The 22,133-nt window shown below is 38.0% G+C and overlaps 1 protein-coding gene and 1 pseudogene across 4 annotated transcripts in view; both read left to right on the top strand.

Moving 5' to 3' along the window:
* The window catches only part of LOC127433336 (single-stranded DNA-binding protein 2-like), a 96,530-nt gene extending 88,666 nt beyond the window's left edge, over positions 1–7,864 (top strand). For 3 of the 4 annotated variants that reach the window (XM_051685136.1, XM_051685138.1, XM_051685137.1), the window contains exons 12-17: positions 3,075–3,129; positions 5,371–5,441; positions 5,608–5,686; positions 5,903–5,931; positions 6,032–6,130; positions 6,252–7,862. In XM_051685136.1, coding sequence (XP_051541096.1) covers positions 3,075–3,129; positions 5,371–5,441; positions 5,608–5,686; positions 5,903–5,931; positions 6,032–6,130; positions 6,252–6,281 — 363 coding nt within the window. In that variant the 3' untranslated portion in view covers positions 6,282–7,862. Of the gene's footprint in view, positions 1–3,074; positions 3,130–5,370; positions 5,442–5,607; positions 5,687–5,902; positions 5,932–6,031; positions 6,131–6,251 lie in introns of all 4 variants that reach the window. The other variant, XM_051685135.1, reaches the window with a different exon arrangement.
* A 733-nt stretch (positions 7,865–8,597) lies between these two features.
* Positions 8,598–21,588, top strand: LOC127433583 (acetyl-coenzyme A thioesterase-like; annotated as a pseudogene).
* Positions 21,589–22,133: the final 545 nt, after the last annotated feature.

Below are 22,133 nucleotides of genomic sequence, written 5' to 3'. Positions count from 1 at the left end.
ACAGATATGAGACAATTCTTTCTTCCTGTTTTTTTGTTAGTTTATCATGTCGCCATGGAGACACCGTTTGAGACATCAAAAGTCCTTCAGTGTTTTGGCATGACGTTACCTAAGTTTGGTGACAGTCAGATGAATTTCATATGAGGAGTATTTCAAATTCCAGAGCATGCCATTTTCAAACAATCCAAAATGGCTGACTTCCTGTTGGACGGAGCTAATGTCTGTGGTGTGAAAGTTGTCCGGCTTGATCTACATACAGAATGTACAAAGTTTGGTGACTGTAGCTGAAAAGGGATGTGATACAGAGTCCCCTGAACATGGCCATTTTCTATTTGGCACTACAGAGTCCCCTCTACATGCCCATGAATGAACTTTTGGCCAGCCCTAATGGCTGACGATGTCTGATGTGTGTGCAAAAGATCATAAAACTTCAAGCATGCCAAGTACCTCAAAAACATATGAATATACATAAAAAGGAATAATAGTGTTTAATGCGTTGCCATGGCAACAGTAGGTAAGATATCAAAAATTCCGTAATAATTTTAAATCTGTACTGTCTTGACATTTATTATTAAAAAATGTGAAGCAGTTCAGATAAAAATAAGAGTGTTATTCCAAAGTCTGTAAAAAGTTCCACACTTCCTGCTGCCAGTTGGTGGCACTATAATCATGCCCCACAATAGTCATATCCATGTGATCAGCCCCAATACCAAACATAAATCTCAATTTTGATTTAAATCGCACAATGCACGCCGAAGATATGAGCACTTCCTCTTTTTCATTTTTCACCATTAATTTATCTCCTCGCCATGGCAACACCTTTTGAAATATCAAAAATCGGATTGCAATTTAACATCTTCAGTGTCTTGGCATGATATTGCCCACATTTGATGCCTGTCATATAACTCCCCTAGGAGGATTATTTCAAATTCCAGAGCATGCATTTTTCAATCAATGCAACATGGCAGACTTCCTGTTGGGCAGAGCCTATGATTATGAGGGTGAAAGTTGTCCAGCTTGACGAGATCTATATGTGTACAAAGTTTGATGACTGTAGGTGAAAAGGCGTGTGCTACAGAGCCTCCCAAAAATCCAGTTTTCAAGGGGCCGGCAGAGAGCCCCCCCTTGACCCCCCCCATGTGAACTTTTGCCAAGCTCTAATGGCCGACGATTCTGATGTGTGTGCAAATTTTCAGGGTTTTTTGAGCATGTTAAGGGACCCAAAAGCCCCTGAAACCTTGAAAAGAGGAATGTTAACCGTAATCTTTAGGAAAACAATAGGGCCTCCACACTTACAGTGCTCGGGCCCTAATAATCAAGATTTGGTGCATGGGACTTTTAACACTAAACAAGCCTGAAACACACCGGAGACTCTTATTTTAAAAAGATTTGGCTCCGTCACAGTACTCTATATTTCATACTTAACAGATTAAGCTTTTTATAGCCTATCTATTATTATTATTATTATTATTATTATTATTATTATTATTCACAATATATAAAGTTGGAGACACTATGTATTTTTCTTTGCATGTCCTCGCTTCAATTTATAAAATTTAATTATCAGAGGAACACAGAGGAATAAAAAAAATTATCAGCATCTATCAGCATTGATTTTTGCCAATAACTGAGAGCTCCAAAAAGCAACTATCGGCACCGATTAATCGGTAAAATCGATATATCGGTCTATGTTTAGTTAACAGCACCTAACTTGCCTGCACGGTTTACACTAGGGACTTGAATGATAGCTCAAATCTTGTGGATTGTTGAGAAGTGCACTAGTACTTTTCTAAGCAATCAGACAATCTAACAAACCTAAAATCTAATGTCTAAAGTCTATGGGACACCTGTCAGGTGATAAAATGAGCAAAAAAACAAAAAACACAGAAGGAGAGACCTAAGCCTTATCTAGAGACCAGAATATCATAGAGATCATAGAAGGCAACCACCAAGAACACCTTAGCAACACCCTAGCAACCGCATGGCAACGCACCAAAAATCACTCTGAACACATCAGCAACTGTATAGCTATTGTGGTAGTGAGACTGGCATGGGCAAGCGTCAGTCACATTTTCTTCAGAATTCTCAAAAATCTAGTTATTTTTATGTTACGACCAATAGAAATATTATGGCAGATATTATGCGTTGAGTTTATGAGTTTATCGTATGAGTTTATCGGTTTTTTCCACTAACCACTATTTTTTGCTGATAACCGATTGTTCCAAAAGCAACTATCGTGCTGATCAACCTTTATTTATTTTTATATAATACCGGATTACCAGAAAAACTGACAAATATGACAAGTGATCGCTGATGATCTGCTGTTGATAAATTACTACTCATACAGTATTTATTAGCCTATATTACAACATTTACTTTTTGTGTTAAAAAAATACAGACAACACTGTAATGCAATACTTTTAAAATCTAGCACAGGCAAAGAGTTTAATGTTTACTGTAAAAATACAACTTCTGATGTTAACTGCTTCCAATATCAATAATTACAAAACACTGGCTGATACCAAAATGGTCACCAATATATTGTGCATCGCTTGTCCATATCATTCACTTCCTGCCCTGTTCCAGATTAGAAACACAGCTTGTTAAAAGTCATCCCAAAATCAATTTAATGTGGAAGTCCTTCAAGCAACTGTACACTTTCAGATATTTCGAAACACACTTGAGATACCCAGTGTGATTAAACGTGTCGTTTTAAGACATTCGCAGAAGGTATTGTGTTAAAAAACTGTAAGTAACTCCCAGAAGAGATGATTTATGGACAGCAGCAGCAGGATCTTACTCAAATCAGCCCAACAAGTGAGGTGCTCAGGAAGGCAAAGCCGAGTCAGCAGAGAGAAGGAGAGATAATTAGATTTGGAAAGAGGGAGGATGGAGCAGATATGCACAGTGCTGACCACAGCAAGGGCCCCGGGCCTCTGTCATACACCACACACACACAAACACGCACAGAATTATACTCAGATTTACACATGTTGATTCCACATGCAATAAGATAAACAAGCCTGTTTTTATGTGAGAATCAGAGTAATATTTCTCTTTTCTCTCTTTCTCAGGGTCCACCCGGGGGAGGAGGGCCTCCTGGAACTCCTATAATGCCAAGCCCTGCAGGTACAACTGCAGAATTTTCTCCATCTTCATAACCATATTTTCGTGCATGCTTGAACTTAGGGATAGACCAGTATATCAGCCAGGCTATGCCTCCTAGAGGACAGCAATAGGGTAAATGTATTTTCTGAAATAGTTTTGCGTTCTCTCGCAATTATTTTGTGTTCCCTCACAATAGCTTTATCCATCCCTTATGAAAATTAACCATAATTTTACCACAATAACCATAACTGAACTATGGTATTTGTAGTAAAACCATAGTAACCACAATATTTACTATGATTTTACTACAATTACAAAAGTTCAGCTATGATATTTGTAGTAAAACCAATAACCAGACTTTACCATTGTTTTACTACAATAACTAGGGGTGGGTAACAATGCATTGTGATCTTCATTAGAACGATCTCGATAACGATTCTGAAATCCCAAGATTTATCTCTTACTCTATGCACAACCCTCTAATACAATGAGAGGAAATCATTCGCACTAGCAACCAAATTTCACTCACCAGTAATTGTGCAGTATAGTGATGGAGTATTGAGCTGCAAGATTCTTTCACTGTGTGTTTAGATTAAAAGTTGTTCCGTGTGTCCAAAGACGAGATCCACGCAACCGATTTGTCACTGAATAATGTCTCTTTTAAAACCCTTTCAGTTCTCTGCAGTCATTTGTTGATAAAAAAAACAACAAAAAAATAAACATTTCATTCTAATGATGCATGGCACAGATAAAGCCATTTGAGTCTCTCTCATTAACATACGCTCATCCACAGACGCTCTTTACAGAAATGCTGGGGTTAAAGAGGCAGTACCTGTTTTAGCTCGTGTTCAACAAATCAATGTTAATTCTTGTAAATAGTAAAAAATATGCAATTAAACAATAAACATGTAACAAAAAATTATATATGAAATATAATATCTTATTTATTGGTTAAATACTTGGATTTGTTCATTTTTAAAAAGCCCGAATGTGACCAGAATGATGAAAAACTTATCAAATATAATGAATAAAATTTATATTTTCTTAATGTACCTAGTTAGAAGGTCCTCTGTATAATTAACAGCATTAGCTGTCATTTTTTTCATATGCAAGCAAAAAGGACATTATAACTGAAATATACCCATATGAATCGATATCGAATTTAAACAGAATCTAATTGAATCAAGAGCTTGTGAATCGATATCGAATAGGGAAATCTGTATCAGTACCCAGCTCTAACAGTAACCATATTTTAACCATGATATCTGTGGAATAATACAAGAAAACCAAAATTTGTAATAAAAATCATATCATTCTGCAAAAAAAAAACTAAACAAAAAACAAAAAAAACAATAGTTTTACTGTAGTAACACCATGGTTAATTTGTGGCATATGTACCATTGTTTTTAATCCAAAAAAAAAATTTTTTTTTGGAAACCATGGTTTTAAAAACATTGGTACTTCTACAACAAATTAACCATGGTGTTACTATAGTAAAACTTTTGGATTTTTTGTAGCAGAATGACCATTATTTATGTGACCATAGTTTTTTTGTTTTGTTTTGGGGTTTTTTACTTGTAAAGGGAATGCAAACTAGCAAACTGCAAGGAGGGGAAGCTTTTTTTTTTGAGAAAATGCAAAGCGATTTTAGAAAATAAATTCCTTTAAGGGAATTGTCCCTTATGTCAGTTCCAAAATCTACCAACAGCCTTGACATTAATGTACATTTGCACATTTCTGCAATTTTGTGTACTGCATGTATTGCATGCACTATTAGTCAAACGTTTGGACACACTTGACTGAATGTATGTTTCTCATGATTTCTCATTTGATATGCTAAAATGCTTAAAATTAGTTTTGTAGATACATAGCAAATGTCTTTACCATACTACAATTTTAATGACATTTTTTAAAAATGGATGAGTTGTAACAGATAGTGAAGGTAAAAGCAGTCAACAAGTGTCCAGCATACATGGGAACTCTTTCAGTACTGTTTAAAAAGCATCACAGGATGCACCTCATGAAGTCGGCTGAGAGAATGAAGAGTGCAGAGCAGTGGCTACTTTGAATTATCTAAATTATTAGATTGTTTTAATTTGTTTAACATTTTTTGGTCACATAATTAAACATTTAAAAAAAAAGTAAGAATAAAGAACGAGTAGGTGTTTCCAAACTTTTGACTGTTAGTGTATATGTATCGGCAGCAGCGTTGAGCCTTCATATAATTGTTGATGAATTGTGTGTTTGGCTGTTCCTCTACAGACTCTACGAATTCTGGAGAGAACATGTACACTATGATCAACGCAGTGCCGCCTGGAGGAAACAGGCAAAATGTAAGACAGTGAAAAGAGTTTGAATTAATTGCACACATGCATGTCAGTAAATATTTGGGTTGCATTTGTTCATGCTGTATGGACTGACTTGTGAAATTCTGCACTATGATTATTCTAATAACATCTTGTATACAGTTTTGAGTCCTTGTGTGTGTGTTTTTGGTAGTTCCCTATCGGTCCGGGTGGGGATGGTCCAATGGGCGTTATGGCAGGAATGGAGCCACATCATATGAATGGATCATTAGGTACAAAAAAACACTTCAAATTCACTCTTGGATTTCTTGTAGTGCTATATTCTTTACTTGGAGAGGATCAAAGCACATTTGCAGCTTTCATGCATAATTTCCCTGATTCATAATATTTTACCTTGTGTGCTTATGCCCCCCTGTGGAAAAAAAATGTAATGTGTGATCTCTTCTATCCTTAACCTGAAGTCTTTATTTCTATTGAATTTTCTAAAGGGTCAGCTGATATGGATAGTATTCCCAAGGTAAGTGTTGTTTTTACGTTAAATGCAAAAAAAAATAAATACATTGGATACAGGTTCACAAAACTCGTAGACTGAAACATACAAGTGTGTTTCTTGATAGAACTCTCCCGGTAACCTGAGCATGAGCAACCAGCCTGGAACTCCCCGAGATGACGGCGAGATGGGCGGAAATTTCCTCAACCCTTTCCAGAATGAGAGTGTATGTCATTTCCTGTCTGGTTTTGTCTGTATCTGTCCAGTTTCATGATAAAAGAGTGTTTTATCTTCTGCAAGTGCCTCTGAACTATTAAAAGGTCTAAATTATTTTTGTCTCCTTGTAGTATTCTCCAAACATGACCATGAGTGTGTGAAGACCTCTTTTCGGAAATCCTGTTGGATTCCACCACACAACTAGGCACTTGTGCAAGCGCGCTGTAGCCAGCCCTTTTCTGCTCTCTGAAGAATATGAGTCCAAGCATTTCCTTTTTCTCTCCTACGTTCTTTTAGTTTTATTTTTTAAAATTCACTCTTTTACCTCCTCGAACGCATAACACAGAGGGACGAAGCTGAACCACGTTGGGCGAGAACAACGAATCAACAATCTGTCTATATTTGCGTATATCTTTGTGTATATATGTGGGTGTACATTCAAAGTTACATGTGCATGTGTATGAAAGGACATATATTATTGATCCTTGTACGAGCTTGAAAGAGACACAGAAAGATTATGGACTTGAACTGTATGTTTTTAACTAAAATCATATTTTCTTTAAATATGATGTAAATTTATTGCATATTGAGGCATTTGGGGGGTCAAGTACAATGACAGATCAATAAACCCTGTGCAGAATCACAATGATAAAAATCAATTTCCCAGTGAGCATGCACTGTAATTGATGCAACAAGAATAACATTGTTTTCATGTCATCGAAGAGATACACATGGGCAGTTTGAAAACCTATAAGTTTGTTTCTTGTTTTGTTGTCACTAATGGAAATTTGTTTGTAATTCCAACTGACGTCTGCAATTTATCATTTCATACTGCACACAGCCTCGGGACATCTGTGCTCCTCTAATACAGTCCAATCAAATCAGCACCCTTGAGGTTTTGTTTGCATATATTTGAAAACAGGAGATTAATTTTTCAGGACGATGCCTAAGAAGAACAGCCATTTTAAATGTACACTTTAAAAATCCATCATGCACCTTTATTGTGCCCAGTTGTGCCATTTTAAGTGTAGGACGTGAAAAGGACGTCCTCCCTAACTGAACTGTGCTTTTACTATGTCACATTAGCTTCAGTTAACGTTATTCAATGAATAACACTTCAAAAATACTCCTAATCATGTGACTTACACAGATACAACATTTGTCACTCTTATATTACAATGTTTTCTTTGTGAAAAACTTTGCATGTGAATACAGGAATTAAAATGGATTATATGGAAAGGAAATCAGACCATTCAGAGGAAGGGCACATGGATTGGAATTGTAATTCCATACATCTATCATTCGAATAATCAACTTATTTATACAGCTGTTGTTGTGTCACCCGGAGAAACTGTGATTTGCTTTGCTTTTTTTATTTCAAGTGAAATTATTATTATTATTATTGCAAAATTTCTAAAAATATATATGTGAATTTTTTATAGCTTGGGGATCCAATTCATCTGTGTCTCTGTGAATTATTTGAAATGATACTGTACAATAAATTAGGTGTTTTCGTGTTTATTTGTAATAACATCTGCCTTTATTTGCCCAATATTTTTGCCTGACAATAAGAGAGACCGTATCATCAGTGTACAACATTTTTGTTTGAATTACTTCATTATTTGATGTTTGATTTTTGATTTTGTGAAGTGTTTATTTTCTACCTTGTGTTGACTTTTGTAAATACACAGAGGAGTTTTGGAAATACTATACTGATATAAAGCTTCTCATTGATGTTTAACAGACTGTTTTTTGTGCGTTTGTGTGTAAACTTTTGTCTAACAGATTTTCAGTCAAGCTTTACATAATTGTTCGAAACAGTGTACAGTGATTTTTCAAAGGATTCACTTTTAATTTTAAAGGAATTTCTTGGATAATTTTAATATGATATTATAATACTACTTGCTGAGGTTGGTTTTGTTAAACCTCTTCCATTGTAAGTGCCTCTTTGTTACATCGATTTTTGCTTTTCTTCAAGAAAAGGAGGGATGAGTCTAAATAATTTTTTGTGGTACTCAACAATATGCCACAAATGCCTTCAATTGAGCATAACTTATATTGAACCTAGAATATTCATTTAAGGCTAGGGTACAGTTTGTTCCCTTTCAAGTCGGTAACTTTCGACACTGCGTCAGTAGCTGACTCTGTGGGAACTCCTCCTAGGGGCGTTGACCTTGAAACTCTATATCATCACTCCAATTTGATTGGCTAGGTAAGCTTGGCGCTCCACCTTATTCTTGCATCATTGCGGGCATATTAGCTGGAGCCCAGCGCCACACCATTAGAATTGTCCTCTTTCAGGGTCACGTAGACATCTTTTATGGTCTGCAACCCTTTAAGCTGGGAAGAACCCTACCATTGCATCAGTTCCAGTGTGCGTTGTGTTTGATGGCCGCTGCAGCTGCTGTGAACCCTGCTACAGAGGAGACCTCTCCAATGCTGGCTCAACTCGAGGGGCCCTCATCATGCTTGGCGACATGCTAGCTATTTGGAGGAGAGACGAGTTTTATCGGAAAGGTGTGACACTCACCAAGATGGTTGGAGGCAAAGTTGTCACCACGGATGTGTCCAACACAAGCTGGGGAGCTCTGTCCGGAGGATGTTCGGCATTTCACACTTGGACAGGTGTGCAAACTGCATGGCACATAGATCAACTGGAACAGTTCAGAGTACTTATGGCTTTAAGAGCCTTTCAGTCAGATGTTCAAAAGTTTCATGTTCTGATTCATACAGACAGTACTGAAATTGTTGCGTATATAAATTGCCAAGGAGGAGTACAGTCACGCCCAATGTTAAACTTGGCGAGCTGGATTCTCCTTTGGAGCAAGTCATGTCTCCTGTCGATATGTGCGGTGCACGTCCCTGGCCACCTGAACAGCGGAGCAGATTTACTCTTGCGTAAGGGATTCAGACTGGGGCAATGGAGACTCCATCCTCAGACAGTTCAGAGGATTTGGGAGGTATTCAGGGAAGCCGAGGTGGACCTGTTTGCCTCCCTGGAGACCACGCTTTGTTGCCTCTGGTACTCGATGACACAAGCTTCACTAGGCTCACAGATGGCCAGCGAAATGCAAATATTATAATTTCCCTCCGTTCGCTTGCTACATCAAGTATTCTGCAAGATACAGGAAGACAAGTAAACCGTGATACTAGTTGCGCTGAAATGACCCAACAGCCACTAGTTCCCGGAGGTGGTAGAGAGGTTGGAGGCACTCCAATGGGACATTCCTTTGAGGCCAGATCTGCTCTCGCAAGCTCAAGGCACAATCTGGCATCCAAAGCCAGAGCTGTGGAGACTTTATGACCCAAATGGACACGTTTGATGCATATTTTGTTCTGAATTTTTTGAGGGATTCAAGCCTTAATTAGGCATGGAGTACAGACCCCATGTCCTTGTAATTCACACCCTGGTTCAAAAACCGTGTCGTAGCCAACCATTTTTGTCGATTTGATTTAATTTGTGAGGGAACAATTCATTATTTGATTATGTGGCATGTATAATTAATTATCATTATTATTTTTTATACCTACATTTAAGGGTCTAGCAACTATAATTGTGCTGTTTTAGTGCAACACAGTGCCTCATATTCAACTCTGCCTCTGAAGAGGATGGACACTCTTGCCTGCCTTGCAGGTGAGTAAGACTGCGACAGATGAATTTGATGTTCAACAAAATATGAAAATTCTGTTATCATTTACTCGCCCTCATGTTGTCCCAACCCAGTATGACTTTATTTTTTTCCATGGTGCACAAAAGATGTAAGGCAGCGTGCCAGCCTCAATCACCATTAGCTTATTCTGTACAATGAAAGTGAATGGTAACTGAGGCTATTATTCTGCCTAACATCTCCTTTTGGGTTCTATAGATTAAAGGGATACTATATGAGTTTGACCTGACACGAAGGTGAATAAATGATTACAGAATTTTCACTTTTATGGGTGAATTTTTCCCTTTGAAGTGTTATCTTTAATAAATTGCATGGTAAACCAAGAATTAAAAGCACTATGTACAACAACAAAAAACTTATCACAACCCTGCTGACCTACTCAAGCCATGAAAACGTCCTTTTCCAAAACAACCTGACCTATCATTGAATGACAGTCTGTTATCTGCCCATCAGAGAGTAAGTTAAGATAAGCGGTCTCCTTTGGACTTTGAATGAGGAAGGTAACTGCCATCCATTGGCCTTTTACCTACAAATCTTGCATGAATCCATTTGTCTCCCACACTCTCAGAAGAAGAGAGCCCATGAGGAAGGCACACATTAATGATTTACATGTGTCGTCCTCTCTTATGGTTGAATATCTTTTAGCAAACAGCTTCCAGTTTCTGCTCCAGTTAGACACATTAAATATGAATAACGGCAAGCAAAGCTTTACAAACAAACACCACACTTGAATAGTGGGAGAACTATTTGTGTGTAGGTTTATACCTATCTTGGCCGGTTTGATATAGTGTGTATATTATAAAAAATATTGCGGAAGCTACTTTGAAACTGTAGCTTCCCAAGCTACTCATAACTTTAAACTATAGTCAAGCTACTCTTTTAGCTACACTATAAGATACACTGAATATAGGTATATATATATATATATATAAATAAATTTAAAAAAAGTATTTTATTTATTTATTTTTTAGATATATACAATCAGATGATATTATTTCATATTCAGGAATATCACCTGATAGTTAGGACTATATATTTAATTAGGGTGACATTCCCGTCTGAAAATTAACCATAGTTTTACTACAGTAATAATCGTTTAACCATGGTATTTGTAGTAAAACCATAGTAGCCATAAAATTTGCCATGGTTACTACAGTTATAGTGACTAAAATATTACTTTGGTAAAATCATGGTTTCTGACCAAAAAATAAAAAAATGTGGTTACTGTCATGGTTGCTACAATGTAACCAGTGTTGGGTAAGTTACTCAAAAAAGTAATCCACTACAAATGACTAATTACTTCTCTAAATTGTAATAAGATTAATTTATTGATTACTTTATGGGAAAAGTAGTTACCTTACTAATGTATTTTAAAGTTACTTTCTGGAACAATATTTACAGAAATGTTTTTGTTGCTTCAGCTGCCACAAAAACACAAACAGACATACAAATGAACATAATAAATGTTTAAATTTGATTCTAATAAATATTATTATTTTAGAAATATGTGTAATATAACCTATGTACTTAAAATAATTTAAATTGTAATGTATTACACAACTTTTTGTAACAGAGTAATTAGATTACAGTCATTCATTTGTAATTAGATTTCACCCAACACTAAATATAACTATAGTAAAACCATGGTTAATTTTCACAAGGGTTAAACAAATATGATGACAACATTAAATAGACTATAAATGTACTTAATATACATAAATAAAACACACAAATATCACCCTAATTTTATAAAACTGAATCGAAATGTAGTGATAACAGCAGCAAATCGCTAAATATTTCACTTCAAAACTTTATGGTTGTGTGGGGCTCAAGTGAATCGGTGAATCGTTTATGTGAACTAGCCAATTTACACGAACTATCCGAAAGAACCGATTCACTTCAATGATTTGGTTTCCCCAGCACTACATACAGCATGAAAGAAGGAGAGGACGTTGTAAATACGCGTGTTTGATTACTCCCTCGGCTCCATTGCTGCATTCGCAAAACAATGTGACAAATGTACCATTTTGTGACCCTAAACTGCAACTTGATGGAAAATGTAGTTCGTTACTGGAAAAGCTTCACTATTATGGAAATAGCTGAGCTACGGTCACGGTCACGCTACTAAAAATGTAGTTTAGTTAGTTGCGTTGCTACTTTTTAGTGTTCTACTTCCCAACACTGATTGTAAATCTCTCTCTCTCCATCCTTCTTTTCATTGTTGATCAACTGAAAGACATGCAGGAATGGCTTGTGTAACAGCTTCCATGGACGATATCAAGTTTGAAGAGATTTTGATATCCATTTGTGAATATCTCTTCATTATTGATTGTCATGTGTTACTCATTGCTTAAGTTCACCTGACCTGCATGGCTTTCTTCTGTTGAATACAACAAGCAGATGCTAGGCTGAAGGAAAGCCTCAGTCACCATTCACTTTCATTTAATGGGGGAAAAAAGATGCAACGAAAGTGAATGGTGACTACTGTAACCTGTTGCCTAACATCTATTTTTGTGTTCCACGGAAGAAAGTTATACAGATTTGGAACGACATGAGTATGATTGGTTCATTGAAATGTTGATCTAGGAAAATGTTGTACATGGCTAAATCGTGTCATGCATCTTTCATTGTTCATTTTTTATTATCTCTCGTCATTTCATATCTTTCTTCATATCAAGGTTGGGCAGGTTATCAATATGAAAGCCAGAGTGAACAGAGATTTCAACACCAGTATGGAGGTAATACAAGAGAGAAAACACTTGCATTATTAAATATTAACTGAACTATAATGCATCAGTATGTTTGATCAGGCCTTTGTTTACTATATGATCAGGTGGGGATCTATTTAATGGTACAGGAAGTGCTCAGTGGCATGATAAAGATGGTTTGTGTGCCTTTCTCCACTTTCGTCGCAAAACCAAGAGGAACACAGAAGGTGATTCAACTGGAACTGAGCAACAAGTGATTTTTTGGACAGGAATCCACAAGCTAAACGTTCACGTGTCTATTGTTGCAGGTCGCTCGTAAGTCTGTGAATGGTCACAGTTCTGAAGAGGAGATGCTGGAACATTCGCTAGCTTCAGAGAGATGGAGACTTTGTCTCTATAATGAGGATGCCTTCAAAAACCTTATGAGAGATTATTACAATCTTCAAGACAAGGGTCAGCACTTTATATTGAAGAGATTGTGCTGGTTGTCCATGTACTATTGCTAAATTGCCATTAGATATTTAATTTCATTTACGTGAATGAAAACAAGGCTGTGAGGTATAGAAGTACATTTCATTCAATAGGTTAAACTAACTATAGGTCACAGTTTTCGGTCCACTGAAAAGTTTTTGTCAACTTAATCAACATCAGGGAAAACAACTGTACAGCCAGTTTATACCCTGCCCAAGTTGGTCTTCAGCTGGTCTAGATGGTCTTTAACTGGCCTAGTTGGTCTCCCATTCTGCACAAGCTGGTCTCCCAGGCTGGTTTAGCTGGTCTACCTGTCTGTCAGGCTGGCCTTCAACTGGTCTAGACTGGTCTCCCAGTCTGCCCAAGTTGGTCTTCAGCTTGTCTAGCAGGACTCTCAGCCTGTACAAGCTAGTCTTTAGCTGGTTTAACAGTCTGCTCAAGGTGGTCTTCAGCTGATCTCCCAGTCTGCCTTAGCTAATCTTCAGCTGGTAGAGCTGGTTTCCAAGCCTGCCCAATCTAGACTTCAGTTGGTTTAGCTGGTCTCCCAGCCTTCCCAATCTTGTCTTCAACTGGTCTCTCTTGTTTCCCAACCTGTCTAAGCTGGTCTCCAAGCCATACTGTCTTAGCTGGTCTAGCTGGTTTCCCAGAAGGACCAGGCTGGTCTTGAGCTGGTATTTTGTTTAGTCACAACATAATTCCTATAGTTCCATATATGTTATTCCATAGTTTTAATGACTTTACTATTATTCTTAAATGTGAAGAAAAAAATTATAATAAAGAATGAGTAAGTGTTTCAAAACTTTTGACTGGTAGTGTATATAGTTATATAGTGAAGAGATTATGCCAGATGTGGTGGTATTGTGACTGACCATAGCTCTCTTGTATGAATTAGTGTGGAGGTGGGTGTTCGGGTGGAGGTGTATAAATGTGAAGAGTGGAATGAGGGGACACCAAGACACATCAACAGTGCTTTCATGATTTATTATATGCCAATTGAGAGTGACAGAAAAACATTTCCTGACGTCACTTTCACAACTCATGTGAGCAACTTTATCATTTACAAATTTTACAGCACAATAGCACAGAAGTTATCCGGGTATATGTACACTCACTGAGCACTTTATTAAGAACACCTGTACACCTACTTATTTATGCGATTATCTAATCAGCCAATCGTGTGGCAGCAGTGCAGTGCATAAAATCAGGCAGATACGGGTCAGGAGCTTCAGTTAATGTTCACATCAATCATCAGAATGGGGAAAAAATGTGATCTCAGTGATTTCAACCATGGCATGATTGTTTGTGCCAGATGGGCTGGTTTGAGTATTTCTGTAACTGCTGATCTTCTTGGATTTTCACGCATAACAGTTTATAGAGTTTATTTAGAATGGTGCCAAAAACAAAAAGCATCCAGTGAGCGGCAGTTCTGCGGACAGGAACGCCTTGTTGATGAGAGAGGTCAGAATGGCCAGACTGGTTCGAGCTGACAGAAAGGCTACAGTAACTCAGATAACCACTTTGTACAATTGTAGTGAGCAGAATTGCATCTCAGAATGCACAACACGTCGAACCTTGAGGCATTCGGGCTATAACAGCAAAAGACCACGTCGGGCACTTTATAAGGACCCTAGTGTTCCTAATAAAGTGCTCAGTGAGTGTATATAAGTTTATTAAAAGTTTTTATGTTATAAAAATATGCATATGAATATGAATCCTGCATTTTTATTGTTTCAGGATGGAGAAAGAAGATTTCTCTGTGCTGTTCTCAGGAAGAGAATTCGAATGGCCAGGTAAACATTAGCAGTAAAAATAAGTTGGAGACACATTTGTGAAAATGTTTAGGTTTAAATTCCCCATCCTTTTAAACTAAAGACTATTTCAAATTTAACACACCAGATGCGACGCAATTATGAGAGGCGAATGGCCTTTTCATGTTAAAAGCACACCAACAGAGTTCTCTAGGGAGCTGGTCAAAAAAAAGAATACACATTTTTCCACAAGCTGCAGCAGTGACAACGAGTTTGTTGTTGATTTGCTCAATGAGAAAGAAATCATTCAAGACTCTACACAAACTATTTCAGTTCACCTGCAGTTCACCCCTACAGTCTGAGGGGTGATTAGATAGAATCGAGTGTAAAAACATTTTTTACCATTTAATATTTTTATCAGTTGGAACAATACTAATATATTTTTGCCATGCACATCTACTTTTGTTAACTACATTTGTTTTAAATTACTGCATTACATTTTGTTTTAAACGTGACAACATCTAAACGCTACTTTTTTCTATCCCCTTTTCTCCCAATTTTGAATGCCTAATTCCCACTACTTAGTAGGTCCTCGTGGTGGTGCGGTTACTCACCTCAATCTGGGTGGCGGAGGACAAGTCTCAGTTGCCTCCGCTTCTGAGACCGTCAATCCGCTCATCTTATGATGTGGCTTGTTGTGCATGACACCGCGGACACCGCATGTGGAGGCTCATGCTACTCTCCGCGATCCACGCACAACTTACCACGTGCCCCATTGAGTGCGAGAACCACTAATTGCAACTAAGAGGAGGTTACCCCATGTGACTCTACCCTCCCTAGCAACCGGGCCAATTTGGTTGCTTAGGAGACCTGGCTGGAGTCACTCAGCACACCCTGGATTCGAACTCACGACTCCAGGGGTGGTAGTCAGTGTCTTTACTTGCTGAGCTACCCAGGCCCCCAGTAAAGTTGTTTATTAAAAAAAATAATACAAAAGCAAAGATGTCCCACTATATATTATATTTAAGATTAAATGCACAGGCAAAAATGCAGCAATATGGAACACATTATGAAGACAATCCACTTAAGATCAGAAAGTTATTTAAAGGGGATGCAAGATAGAAATGCAGCAATACAATTAACATGTTAAGAACTGATATGAGAAAAAAATTGTCAGTTTTTAAGACATCTGATTCAAATAAAATACACATCCTCTAGGATGGTTCAGAATGTGTTCCTCGAGTTACTATTTGTTGGTGGTCAAAACAGCTTTCTGTGCTTCTGCGCCACCAATCGCTGGTTTTGGTAACTGCAACGGCTATCTGACACTATCCATGGCTCATATTTTATTGGTCAGGGCATTTCATTGCTGGGTGAAGGAAAAAAATCGACACACCATAAAAAAATAAATAAAAAAAAACTTCGTTGGCGTGTGAATGTTCGCTCATGGTGTGAATGGCTTCATAGGAATCCATTGTTTCTATTCAAAATGTTAAATCGCATTGAAAATTTGGATTTGGTTTGAAAAGGCCTTTATTTATGGAGTTAGGATTAGGGACCAATTTCTGTGCCTTGGGACAGAAATAATCAGGTATGACTGAAATCAAATTATGATTTTCATAATGGCTATGTTCGGAATGGAATACTAGTGTACTGCTTACTGCATAATAGTGTGTTACAGTATGTAGGATGTAATGATAAGCACTTCAAACAGTAATATACTGTTTTGTTGTCACATGACACTGAACACTTAATTCAGCAAGTGGTGTCCAGTTTTCATTTTCGAAATAACCATATTTATTTTGCACTGTCAAATTGTGTGTAAATGTAAAACTTTTGGCAGTCTGATAAAAAAAAAAAATAGTCAAAAAGGTGATTTTAAAAAGGCAAATTCTATTTGCACTCTTGTGCAAGTAAAGGTAGATGAATGAATGAAAGTTACACTTGTATATCGCTTTTCTGACACTACACTCAAAGCGTTTAATGCTACTGTATTTACACCCCATTGTAAATAGTGGCAAATATCAGTTGCTCCCCAACCCTGGTGCAAATAACGGTAGGTGCTATTTACACCCCAATTTAAATACTAACATACAGTATAGGGGCATCACTGTAGAGTGTTTGTGTTTATTTAAAATCTTACAGACACTCTACACCAACCCCTACCCCTAAACTTAACAAAAATTAACCAAGGTTTTACAACAGTATCCATGTATCACCATGGTATCACCATGGTATTTTGTAGTAAAATCATAGTAACCACAAAATTAAACATGGTTACTATATAAACACCATATTACTGTAGTAACACTATGGTTAAATTGCATCAAACTATGGTATATTTATTATTATAAGTAGTATTAAAGGAAATATTAAGAGTGGAGACAGGAAACAGAATGGGGAAAAAGAGAAACATACACAGGTTGTTGTATATTTCTATGTATCCATCAGACTATTGGGGTGCCACGCTGTGTGGCAGGTGCAATTTACACCTGAGTGCAAATAGTCACTCCGTTTTAAAAATCACAATTGATATAATTTCCAGTTAATTCCTCACACGAAATGCATTGTGAGATCTGGTTGTATACTTCAGGTTGTTGCAAATGTAGTAACCCATCTGGGTATTCCAAGCATGCACACAGAAAACTTGCACTGCACAGTATTCATATTTAAAAATAAAAATAGTATATGGTATGCCATTCTAAACAAACCAATCCCAAAATGGAGGAGCTGTTTTATTGTTCTTGTAACTTCTCTGCCCTCTACAGGTGTTTTTGTGGTATAACAACGTGGCAGCTCTTACAGTCTTAGCTGGAAAACCAGGCTGGGAGGCCACTAACATTAATGATAAGGTTATCACTAAGTTTATACTCTTGTGATGCATGTAAATTTACTTAGAAGGTTTGAAGCATATTTCACTGTTATGTATCTAGTATGCAGAACTGACTCTGTGTGTGTGGGTTGTAGGTAGGAGTCTATGTGCATGAGGAGGCAGATCTGTTGTGCTTAAGAGTTGATACGGAGATCCGGATTTTGGATTACCACACTTTTTTGCTGCTCGCCGACCTCAGATTACAGCCATGTTGGGACAAACACTATTTGTATGTGAAAAGGAGTGTGTTATATCTCCCATAGACTCACATCCAAAATTCTTCCTATCATTGTTTACATACTTCTGTATCTCCTTCAGGAGCTGTGAGGAGGTCAAGAAAGGAGACGAGGAGGAAATCGTTTATCATGTTAAATGCGCCACAAACAAGGGAGGCAAAAGTAGTGATTTTGTGTTTCTGTTGTCTAAAAGGCAACCCTGTAAACAGGGGTATGATTCCACTTCAGCTAACAATGATATCGTCTGTATTCACTGTTAATGCACTGGAGTCCAGACAAATTTTTATTGTGACAGAGACCCATATATGATAGCACTCCACTCGCATGTCGCATGTCACTATGGCAACAGTTCCACCTAAGGATATCACCATTCGGAGTGAAGCTAAATGTGCAGGATTCCTAATTCACAAAATCAGTTATTCATCCTGCAAGGTACAAACTAATGTCTGAAATCTTTATCTACCGGGGTTTCCAAGGTCATGAAAAACCTGGAAATACCAGGGAGGGAATTATAAAAGTGTGATTCCCTTATGACTCAGTACACTTGACATTGCATTCTAACGCATATGGGGAGTGTCCTTCCACACAACCTAGTTGAAACCTCTCTACAATAACGCCAGTATTCTAGTATTGGCTATGGTGTTTGAGCCCCACCCTTTTAGGCACGAAACTGTCCGCTATAAAAGCAGGTGCACAAACACCATTCCTCAGAATTTTCTTCAGCGATTCATCTCTCGTCTAGAAGCCCTCTACTGCTTTGTCATTGGCTACACGAGTCAGCGGGCGGAATCTTGTCACGCCAAGGGGTGATACCGGGGGAATGGAGAATTCATCCTCAAACTGTCCTGAGGATTTGGGAAATATTCGGCAAAGCAGAAATCTATCTATTTGCCTCAGTGGAGAACGCCCACTGTCCCCTCTGGAACTCAAAGTTCCAAGCTTCGCTTGGAGAGGACGCAATGGCCGGCAAAATGCAAATATGCTTTTTCTCCGGTGTGCCTAATTCACTCTGTCATATGCAAAGTCAGAGAGGACAAGGAAACGATTCTATTGGTTGCGCTGAAATGGCCCAATCAGCAATGATTTCCGGAAATGATAGAGATGTTATATAGCTCGCCATGGGAAATATCGCTGAGGAGGGATCTTCTCTCTCAGGCACAAGGCACAATCTGGCATCCCCAGCCCAAGCTGTGGAAACTGCATGTGTGGCCCCTGAACGGAGTGCGCTAAACACGCAAGAACTGATGCATTTAGTCATGAACACCATTTTACAGGCCAGAGCGCCGTCCACGAGACGCCTCTATGTGCTTAAATGGAATATGTTCACTGATTGGTGTCTTTCACATGGCAAAGACCCAGTAAACTGCCCCATACATGTTATTCTCATATTTCTTCAAGAGCGATTAGATGCAGGACTCACTCCGTCAACGCTCAAAGTTTATGTGGGAACTTTCTGCGTATCACGCACCTGAAGCCGGCACCACTATAGGCAAGCATGATTTAATCATAATGTTCCTTAGCGGAGCAAGATGATTAAATCCACATCAGCCGGCTACAGTCCCGATTTAGGACCTAACTTTGGTCCTAAAAGCACTCCCAGAGCCCCCCTTCGAGCCTTTGGACTCTGTTGATTTGCGCATGCTCTCCATTAAGACTGCACTACTGCTGGCTGTGGCCTCAGTAAAACGGGTTGGTGACTTACATGCACTATCAATTGACAATTCATGTCTGGAGTTTGCCACTGTCAAACCCAGAAAAGGCTATGTGCCTAAAGTATGGGATCAAAATTCAAATGTATTGCGGTCACGGATCCAAAAATAATAAGCGTGAATCAAAAAATAATAAGGGCAGATAAAAAATAAGCGCAAAAATAAATAAAAAGCGCAGATTAAAATAATAAGCACAGATAAAAAAAATGACAAGCATGAATCAAAAATATATAAACACATTTAAAATATGCTGCAAAAACAAACAACAAAAAATAAAGCAAAGTCATCAGAATTGCAAATAAAATCATGTTTTCATGTTATATTACTGTTTTTTGTGTTCTCTGACAATTTTGCTTGTACGATTACGCTGTATTTTTCTTTGCTTTTGTTTCCAAGTTCTGCGCTTGATTTTCCAAAACTTGTGAGTAGCGTTTCATATAAATCAGGGGGTGTTTTGCATCCCTATTAGTCCACTAGTTCTTGATTGACAGCTCCTCCTCTAGCCAATCATTCGAAAAGGAGAGGTGACGTCACACCAATGCAACTCCGACAGCTGCTGCTCAATATTATATAGATATGCTGCTTGTGTCTGTTTTGATTATTTTCTGCCAGCTCTAGGAAACAATGTGTTGTCTGAGTAGGCCATTATCATAGTCCGTTAAGAGTTCTTCTGAGGTGCGAGCGATGTGCTCCTTGTCCCTCAGTCAGAAAATTCTGAGGAATGGTGTTTGTGCACCTGCTTTTATTGCGGATAGCTTCGCACCTAAAAGGGTGGGGCTCAAACACCATAGCCAGTATTAGAATATTGGCGTTATTGTAGAGAGGTTTCAACTAGGTCATGTGGAAGGACACTCCCCATATGCGTTAGCACGTGATGTCTCATTCCCTTCGTCTCAGGGAACCGAGGTTACGTACGTTTCTAAGCCTGGAAAAGTCATGGATATTTCTAACGTGAATTTACATTTTTCTAGTTTTGCTCTGCTCTAAAATATTTAATCACCTAGAAGTTGCTCTGAGTGTAATATCTATAAAATTAAATGAAAAAAACTTTTTCAGTAATCACGAATGTCTGGAAAAATCATGAAAATTCATTGGTCAAAAAGAGTGGGAATGCTGTGTCTATAACCATGCATAGCCATTTAAATTTGATGATTGCTGGTTGCTCTTGCAGGTGTCTTACTACAACCAGGTGACCTCTGGAGTGTTGCCCTACATAGAAGGAAATTTAGCAGGCTGGTCCAAATCCATGAAAGAGACAGCAATGTCCTGCATCTTGTTTCTGGAGCTAGATTTGCTGACTACAGTGTTCTGATGCATAAAAGAGTGCAACAGTAGGGTTCCAGAAGCAAAACACGTATTCATTTTCTCCAGATCTACCATAAGCTCGATGGTTTATGCTTCTGTAGAAGCGACAAGTGAAAGATTTTAACTTAATTTATACAAAATCATGTTTAATAGCCAAATTCCGGTGAAGAACTACACTAACCATAATCCTGAAGAGAGATCCACCAATCAGAGAAGTCGCTTTTACCATGTAAACGTAAATCACACAAAAAAGCTCAGCAGCAACCACCAACTCCCATGGAGCACTGCGAATGACATAATGGTCTCCTCAAACTTTCAAACTACTTACAGCTGCGTTTGATTTTAATGGCAAGTGATTTTCTGTACCAAATTAGCAATTTAGCATGATTGCTCAAGGATAAGGTGTTGGAGTGATGGCTGCTGGAAATGGGGCCAGTCTAGATTTGATCAAACTTTTTTCAAAGAGTGATGGTGCTGTTTTTTACATCAGTAATGTCCTTACTATACTTTGTGATCAGTTGAATGCCACTTTGGTGGATTAAAGTTCCAATTTCCTTCCGAAACAGCAAAATCTGTACATTATTCCAAACTTTTGGCCGCCAGTGTATATACACTGATCAGCCACAACATTAAAACCACCTGCCTAATATTGTGTAGGTCCCCCTCGTGCCACCAAAACAGCGCCAACCCGCATCTCAGAATAGCATTCTGAAATGCTGTTCTTCTCACCACAAATATACAGAGAGGTTATCCGAGTTACCATAGACTTTGTCAGTTCAAACCAATCTGGCCATTCTCTGTTGACCTCTCTCATCAACAAGGCATTTCTGTCCACAGAACTGCCACTCACTGGATGTTTTTTTTGTTTGTTTTTGGCACCATTCTGAGTAAATTCTAGAGACTGTTGTGTGTGAAAATCCCAGGAGATCAGCAGTTACAGAAATACTCATACCAGCACATCTGGCACCAACAATTCTGGTGGTTTATGTGAACACTTTTTTTTTTATCCCCTTTTCTCCCTATATATATATATATATATATATATATATATATATATATATATATATATATATATATATATATATAACTTTATTAGGAACACCTGTACACCTACTTATTCATGCGATTATCTAATCAGCCAATTGTGTGGCAGTAGTTCAGTGCATAAAATCATGCAGATCACGTGTCAGGAGCTTCAGTTTATGTTCACAACAACCGTCAGAATGGGGGAAAATGTGATCTCAGTGATTTAGACTGTGGCATGATTTTTGGTGCCAAACGTTCTGGTTTGAGTAT

The sequence above is a fragment of the Myxocyprinus asiaticus genome, chromosome 43, assembly GCF_019703515.2.
Source record: "Myxocyprinus asiaticus isolate MX2 ecotype Aquarium Trade chromosome 43, UBuf_Myxa_2, whole genome shotgun sequence".
Taxonomy (NCBI): Eukaryota; Metazoa; Chordata; class Actinopteri; order Cypriniformes; family Catostomidae; genus Myxocyprinus; species Myxocyprinus asiaticus.
The sequence above is the reverse complement of the archived record's forward strand: the minus strand, read 5'-3'. Positions and strand labels throughout refer to the sequence as shown.